Source organism: Misgurnus anguillicaudatus, chromosome 4 (assembly GCF_027580225.2).
Source record: "Misgurnus anguillicaudatus chromosome 4, ASM2758022v2, whole genome shotgun sequence".
NCBI classification, from domain to species: Eukaryota; Metazoa; Chordata; class Actinopteri; order Cypriniformes; family Cobitidae; genus Misgurnus; species Misgurnus anguillicaudatus.
Genome location: NC_073340.2, coordinates 29,324,207 through 29,333,234, shown reverse-complemented (window position 1 = coordinate 29,333,234; position 9,028 = coordinate 29,324,207). Strand labels below are relative to the sequence as shown.

Here is a 9,028-nt window from a genome sequence, read left to right as displayed (position 1 = left end):
CAAAACCAAGTTTTTAACATCATGCAGCATTTATTTTACAGTGATAAAACTGTATTCTATAGTATTTAAAAGTGAGCTGTAGTAAATACTGTAGTATATTCTTGTATTGACTATAAGGTTCAAAAACACTGATATTTGGGAAATGCAATGAAGTTTAATTTTGTATAAATGTCTGTGGGATTAAATGGTAGGCAATATACAGTGTTTATGTAAGGTGACGCATCAGCATTTAGATTTTTGATATATATTTGAGTTTTGCTTCTGACGTGTGCAAAACTAAATGTATTATAGTGAACAGATGAGATTTTACATTGTGCCATCCAATATATGTTTCTTCCAGCCTTATCCCAAATCGCAACTAGCTTTCAGAAAAAAATTGTATAGCACCTTTTATTTTTATCTCACTTCAATTAGGAATTCAACACCTTTCTACCCCCAACACCCTCCTGCTGCTTATTCTCCATAGCAACCTGTTTATTGGGCTGTGTGACAATCAGAAATGAAAGTGACTTTTTATTGACATTGATAGTAATGATCACCTTTAATATATATGTAAACACCTTCTATTGTAAAGGAAACTTTCTCTCTCTCTCTCTCTCTCTCTCTCTCTCTCTCTGACTCTTTATTAAATTGATAGTTTACCAAGAAATTATATTATTTAATCATTTACTCACCTTCATGTCATTCTGAACCTGTATGTCCTGCTTTCTTCTTCAAGACACAAACAATCATTTTTGAAGAATGCTGGTAACCAAACAACACTGACCCCCGTTATCTTCATTGTATGGACACAAAACCACTGAGACATTTCTTATCTTCTTTTGTGCGCCACAAAACAAAGAAATGCATGTATAGATGAACGACACAAATGTAACTGTGTTACATGATGGCAAAAAGGTGTATTTTTTCATAGTGAACTATCCCTTTAACATTCAAGTGTATATAAGGCTCAAGAGCTCAGATTAATGTCTTGATGAAAAGCTGAACCGGTGACCTCTGTCAATAGGACACATGGGAGGAATAATAGTGATGCATCATCAATCGAGGATCAGATTGCTTTTGCCGCTCTGCAGATGTCCTCTGTATACCAATCAGAGTGCCTCTTGAAAATCTGAGATCGGTGCCAAAGTCATCTTGGAGTTTTTTGACACACTTACTGTAAGTGATTTACATGACACTACTAAAATTAACATGTTTAAAGGTCAAATTTGACCTGTTATTGTAACAGAAGTAAATTGATCTTCACTTACGAAGTTGATCTTTCAGCAAATCGGGAGCTTCATGGGGAAGTGCAAAATAGCATGACACTCATTAAATAGTGATGTGCAATATATACTAACGTCAGATGTTAAATGAAGCTGCAACCCCAGGCTTTTTCCACTGATGTAGCAAATCAGTGGTGAGGACATATTACCCACAATCCATCTAAGCAACAGATGAGACTGAGGCTACTAAAACCAACCAGCTGGCAAATAGCCAGTAAAGAAAAAATAAGTGGTTGTACGTGAGGAAGATGCTTATGCGTCCCGTTGCATAGAAAACGTGATATAAAAATAACAATTAAGACACACATAACACCTTTTCTATTTCATTGCTATAGAATTTGTATAGAATTGTTTATTTATTCATGAGGTTTGTTAATAGGTTTAAAAACGTGTTTCTTATAATTGCAAGAGAGCCCCCTTACAACACATTTCCTGAATTTGTTAAACATATACTTAACAGAAATATAATTTCTGAAGATGCAAATGCGAGACAAGTCTTTAACAATGCAAGCAAAATTAACCTTTTTGTCACCTGTCTCTGGGGCCGTGCTCTTTAAAAAGATCCTTATACAGTATGTATACCATTAGGTACACACACACACATATATATATACATTTGGAATGTACCTCTGATGTACTAATATAAACTCTTTAGGTGCAAAGCTTTACTTTTCGAAAGGGTTTTTACAGTTTTTAAAGAGCACCAGTGGTCCGATTCATGATTTTACATTTCCTTTGGTGTGTATAGGTGTGTATTAGCCAACGCTATCTGAAGAGAATTCGTAAGTTTTGGTATGATTGATGACGTTGGGGTTAGGTGCGGTGTTAGGGGTTCGGTTTCGTTGTTATTTTTTCATGAGAATCGTACGATTTTGCACGATTAACTTCGTATGAACTGATCTGCATTAGCCAACTCGCAAAATATGTATGATTTCTCGTGAGATCAGTCTGGTATTAGTACATGTTAACAATATGCAAAGGTACAAACCCCAAAGTAAACAATGACACATGTTATTGTCTCCAACATTAATCTCTTTTCTTGGACTACAACAAACACACGGATTGTAGTCAACAGTTTACTTCATAATTTGTCTCAGAACCTGAAAGTGTGCGCGAATCTTTCAAACATGGTAAGCAGCTTCATTTCTGGCTTTTTTTGTGTCAGGGACACAGAGCTTTTCAAATCCGTGCATTTCAGAAACATAGTGAAATCTGGAGCTACAAACATGTACGGTATGTGGAAAATAATTTGTTTTTTAACCATAAACCACACAAACACATTGTATTATACTAAATACACAAAATAATTGTTTTTTTAGCAATGAAAAAACAATTTTTAAAAAACAACCTTTCGAGTTTTTTCTGCAAAGAGCCAGGAATTGCCTTATTTGAACTCCAATACACCTACGATGGGCAGATTTTTATTTTGGGGTGAACTATTTCTTTGATAAATTTAGTTCTTCATTAACTGAAAGATTTGCAAGATAAAATGTTTAACGTCAAAACAATTTGATGCCAGAAACATCAGCCGATAATAAACCCCAGAGCACCTTCAGTAAATGGACCATGTGGCACAGCGGCCTGCACAGTCACAAGCATGGTGAGGAAAGCTGTCAGAACTGACAAAACACAGACACGAGAGACCGTTTCAAACATCATTCACTGTCTTCATCACGAACGCAAATATCCCAGCTTCCTCTTTATATAACAACCTCGTCCTATGTCACAAAGTTTCTTACATAAGCACAGCACAATGCTTTTAAAAGCCTCAATTCCACACTTTATAAAATGGGTGAAAGAATGTAAATGATTATGTCACATTAAATGTCATGAAAGCGCTCGTCATCATTTTCCTCCCGCTTCTGCTCCACAGTCGACCCCGGGATGATCCTTCGCTCTGGTTGAAGCCTTCGCTGGAGGCCGCGTCCACTAGGCTCACCGTCTGCGCCGGCTGCACGGCGTGAACTCGGTTTGCGGCCCGATTATGGAAAGCGCAGCAAAACACTTTCCTGAAGCCCTTTCGGAAGTGTTTAGATACCAGGGCGTAGACAATGGGGTTGAGGCAGGAGTTGGTGTAAGCCACCAGGTGAGAGAGAATCCGGAGGACGTAGGTGGTGTGGTTGAGCGGGAAATAGCCGAACCACATGCACAAGATGACCAGGTGGTGTGGCAGCCAACATAAACAGAAGAGCACAGCTACGATAATAATCATCTTGGTCACCTTGCGTTTGGCCTTGCGGGATTCCGACAGGTTCTGCATGGGGTCCACAGATGTCCACAGATAACGGATGGTGCGGGCGTAGGTGATGCCGAGGATGAGAACTGGGATCAGGTAACCGAATACGAAGGTGCAGACGTCCATGGCTCTATGATGTTGGATGTTCCAGGCTGGGATGCAAAGGGTGGCTCCATCGAGATCCATCTGTTGGTAGTAGCTGAGGTAAGGGCTGGAAAAGAAGAGAGATAAAGCCCAAACCAGGCTGATGGAGGTCAGAGCGTTACGAGGGGTTCTCATCTCTCTTGAACGCAGCGGGTAGCGGATGGCCAGATATCTTTAGAGAAAAGGGCATAAGAATTAAAATGTAGTAATGTAATCAATCTGTAGTCTCAATATTGACCAGGTATACCAGTCTGCATGTAATGTATTGTATTGATTGTTGTAAATTGGTCTCTTATGAGTCTACCCCTTTATTTTTAAAAGAAAGACTAAGACTGGATTAAAAATATATTTGGGTAATGCACAAAGCATCTATTGTAGAAAGCTATATTTGTAGGCAAATTTGTAATAATGATTTCAAAAGAACTATTAAACTGTACACTTATTATTATTATGTACAGTATTATTATTTAAATACACTGAAAAAAATATTCATTCAATTTACTCAATTTTTTAAGGTAAGTGGTCGCAATCAATTTATTTAAGCTACATTTGAAAGAAAGTTTTTTATTTATTTTACTTATTGTTTTTGTTTAAATATAGCTTAAATAAATTGATTGCAAACCACTTACCTTAAAAAAATTAGTAAATTGAATGAATCATTTTTTTCAGTGAATAAGCCAAAAATATTGCACATTGCCAGAATAAAGTAAAAAATATATATTAATAATGTTTCCTAGCTGTCATTGGGGTGGTACCCTTTCAAAAAAGTATGCCTTTGCACCTAAAGATGTCATATTAGTACCTCAGGTAGGCTACCTAATGTATCTGTATGACCTGTATAAAATGTCCTGCTTTTCTATTCTTTACATTTGTATATGCTTTTCAAGTAAATTAGCCTTTAGCAGCCCTTAAATGACTTTTGCTTGAATCACTGATTTGTAAAGAAAAGCGCAAGCGGTGCGCAAAGGGATGGATACGCACCTGTCCAGAGACACAGCCGCCAGCGTGAATATACTCGCATACATGGTCAGGTAGATGATAAAGTGCATAGCTTTGCACACGAAGGGTCCAAAGACCCATTCATCCATGGTGTAGATAGTTGCTTGGAGAGGCACGCAGAAGACGATGAAGCAGAGGTCCGCCAAGCCGAGGTTCAAGATGAACAGATTGGTTGTCTTTGTGTTCATCTGCCCGTTACGAATGAGAACGGCGAGCACGAGGCAGTTTCCCACGGTGCCCACCAAGAAAATAAGCGAGAAAATCACAGATATTATCACCGACTCAACTTTCCAGTTGGTGGAGAAATGCATTTGATGAGATGAGGTCATCTTGGCCACTTTCGGACAGCCGAAATGTTCAGCACTGCGTAAAATCCATATGGGCACGCGTAAAGAAATCAAACTTCGTTTTTTTACGTCACGATTTATAAATCCTCAGTAAACTCGTGGAGAAAGAAAAGCATTGACTGTCTGGATGGTTTTTATGCTCGTATAGATGAGGAGGGATGTGCTGAACATCTTATAGTAACCGAACAGCATCCTCCTCCCCTAAATCTCAAGTGAATACGCATATATATTCATACTCGATCACTTTCTTATATTTATATAAAATAAGAGAAATATTTATTACATACAAGACATACATTTATTAAATGAAATATAATAATAAATGATATAATATAAAATAACTAAAATACAATAAAAAAGTTAAATATCATATAAAATATAATCAGTTAACAAACACTTTAGCGTACATTGCAGTAAGTATACAAACATATTTAAGTATAATCATACTGAAATGGTCTTTTAGTGCTTTTTTAGTAGTCTTAAGTTTATGTACAATTCCGTTAAATAAATACATCAAAGTTTGGCACAGAAGAAGCTACAGGAAAAGAAATTAGATGTGCAGTATAAAAACGTAAAGTAATTTTTATATATATTTTTCGCTGTTATGTTAACGTCCATAATTTATGATTATGAGCTGGAGTATGAACTGATCAATAACTTTCATATAGACTATCAGTAAAAGCCTCGTTTTAGCCACAATATATTTAAGCACTAATATTATTTTTATAGGCTAACTAATATTTATTTTCATCATTTTCAGACCTACAACAGGTATTGATCTGAACTTCATGTTTTTACCTTATTTTATTATTATATATAAAGTTCCTCGATCGCCCTCTAGAGGAAATAAACTAAACTTTTTTTCTAGCATGAACAAGTTCATAGTGAGCTAAAAACAGCTAGGTATACCATACTGTACCTTACCATACAATGTTTATAGCCTACTTGTGGTATCATTTTATGTTTACATGACATGACACTGTCTGAGAAATCCAGGGCTAATTTTACTATTAGGAGCATTAAAGGTGCCAAAGAATGCATTGAAATAATATGTTAAATTTTTCTTTGATATTTACAAAAAAGGAATGTAATTGTATTAAGCGGAAAAATGATCCAGAAACGTTTTTATATGTCCATTTACAATTTGTCCTTTAAATGAAATCGTCTGTTTTTGCCCTATTTGGAAGGGTCATGAATAATAATGTTGAGCTCTGCTCTGATTGGCTCTGCTCTGAGGCTCATGCAGCTCACATTAGTAAACAGACCTTATATGTTTGAGCCCGTATCAGGAAAAAAAAACAGATTTTGATGAAAAAGTTTTTTTTTTTCAGTATGGAGCTGCAAAACGTAACTGTAAAGTCAATAGTAGAACAACAATGCTAGCATATAGAATTTATTAGCATATAGCACTAACTCAGCAGTCACAACTTTGTTTTTAGCATTTTAACAACTTTATAATTAATTTAATGTGCAATTTAATGTTGGGGCGTACATCTCAACTGTGAATGCTCATTAATGTAATAAGACTTTAGATGGCTTTAATGTATTAGTGTACTGTACTGTATATATACAGTACTGTGCAAAAGTCTTAGGCCACCATGCCAGAATTAGATTTGTTGTTTTTGCAATGTTATAGTGATCATATATAATTGTTTCTCAGTCTCTTTACATCCAGAAAATATGTATATTAAAAACTGTATTAAAATGTAAACTGATGTGTCAAGTTTTTAGGGTAAAATCCCCCTTTACTTGAGCAATAGCAGAAAACTGCAGCTGTGTGTGTGTGTGCGTGTGACCCTGGACCACAGGTGAGTGGATGCAGTCGCTACGGACTTCATTTGGACTGGAACTTTAAATGCGATTTTTTCAATATTTAAATTTTTTTGCACCCTCAGATTCCAGATTTTCAAATAATGTCATATTCTAAAAAAACATACATCAATGAAAAACTTATTTATTCAGTTTCATGTGATGTATACATAAAATTGACCCTTATGACTGGTTTTGTCATCCAGGGTCACAAAAACATTCTTCTGTATTTGGATGTTGTGGATAGGAGCAGAAACAATAATGCAACTTAATTATTGCGCTGAATTCCTTCTGCAGCCTGAACCAAAACCCCACTGGTTATCCTGTTAAGCCAGACCCAATTCCCTCAGCAGGACCCCATTCAGCCAGACATCAGTCGGCACCCCACCATCAAGAGTCACGTTTTTCCACCTCTACACACACTCATTTCTAAGTTTAACCATTGCTTTTTATACTGCTGGATATCCAGGAGAAATAAAATGAGCTGTGCCATTTGTCCATTAGTTTTCCACAATGGGTTGCTTATATGGCAGGGTCATTTTTAGGTTAATTTAACCCAGCAGTTTTTCCATATATATTTTAATGCATTTATTCTTTTGCATATAGGAGAGTACCCTGATTACAAGCATCAACTAACTATGAAATGTGAATGACTTACAATGTGATATTAAAGAGCCAAGCCATAAAATGTGATTATTCCTTAGTAACATCAGATTTGGCAGTTTTGACCTTGACCCCAATTATAAATGCATAAGCAGGTAAACACATGAATGTACCACTAGAGGGCAGCACTCTCCCAAAAGATAATGAAATGTTCCACTAGACTAGAGCAGCAGTGTCCAAACTTGGTCCTGCAGAGTTTAGCTGAAACATCCCTCATCACACCTGCCTATAAGTTTTAAGTCTGCCGAGGAAGACCTTGATAAGCTGGATCAGGATGTTTGATTAGGGTCGGAGCAAAACCCTGCAGAAACACCGTCCCTCCCTAAGCAGGATTGGACACCCCTGTACTAGAGTCATACAACACACTTAATGCATTGTCAGCTTAATACTGCATTCCAGACAATCTGGATCAAGATATGTCCCACCTCAAAACCGGAAAATGTATAATATCTAAAATCAGTGACGGCCGGTGACTTCTTTTTTCGAGGGCGCTCTATGCGAAGTTCGTCACCACATGTATGTAGCCCGTCAAGTGTGTGGTTCGTAATTTCAAAATATGCGTTCTGAGCATCGAGTGATCCTATGTGCATCATGTGTCTTGTCAAAATAAGTGCCTGCTGCAGATGCGTCTAAAGGGTTTATAATAAAAGACACGCTCGCGTTTGCCAGATACTAGCATAATCTCATGCGTAATCAGAGTTTAGTGTTAAGGGAGTGTCTTGCGTGTATTTTGTGAACGTGAGCGTTTCTTTAATCACAAACGGGTTCGACGCGTGTGCAGCAGGCACTGATTTTGACAAAACACGTGATGCACATGGTTCACATGACCCAACAAACACATATTTTGAAAACACAAGCAACACACATGACACGCCGAACGCATATTTTGAAATGGCGCCCTTCGGATGAGCAGTCATGAGCTGCCACTGATCTGAATTACAAAGAGTGCCAGATGTCATTTCCGGGTAGGGTGGCCATTCATGCCAGTTCCGCCGGACACGTCCCGAACATGTTTTCGGGTTCGTTTCCGGAAGTCGCGTTGGTCGACCGCATACGTCATCAAGGTTTAATATTTCGGGTTTAATTTCAGAAAAGCAACCGTTACATTTCAATGTACGAATGAAACTACAATGATTGTATGTCTTAAAATAAATAAATCTTAATTTTCTAATGTATTTTTAACTGAAATGTGAGAACCTCGATGACGTATGCGGTCCAGCAACGCGACTTCCGGAGAACGCACCCGAAAACATGTTCGGTCTGGCGGAACTGGCACGAATGGCCACCCTATTTCCGGGTTGAGGTGAGAAATATCCTAAATCCGAAAGGTCTGGAACGCAACATTGGTCCTCTAAACATTCAGCCTGTTGTGTGTAGATATCTGACTTATAAGAGATGATAAAGATATTGAATCAGTTTAACATGCACTTAAACTCAAATTTTAATGCATTTCTGCTGCTTCACAACATTATAGTGTTTCAGCACAATTAACCAAATACAGTGATCCTGCATCTTAATTGGTAGAGCATTGCAATGGGTTATGGGTTCGAACACACATACTGAGA

The 9,028-nt window shown here is 37.4% G+C and overlaps 1 protein-coding gene across 1 annotated transcript; it reads right to left on the bottom strand.

Annotated features, from left to right (window-relative positions):
* Positions 1 to 2,378: 2,378 nt before the first annotated feature.
* LOC129421465 (galanin receptor 2a) lies at positions 2,379 to 5,325 on the bottom strand. The gene is made up of 2 exons (XM_055177050.2): positions 4,627 to 5,325; positions 2,379 to 3,817 (listed from the first exon to the last, which is right to left on the bottom strand). Exons 1-2 carry the CDS (start codon positions 4,971 to 4,973, stop codon positions 3,076 to 3,078), a joined length of 1,089 nt encoding a protein of 362 aa, XP_055033025.2. The 5' UTR covers positions 4,974 to 5,325; the 3' UTR covers positions 2,379 to 3,075.
* Between the last annotated feature and the right edge of the window lie 3,703 nt (positions 5,326 to 9,028).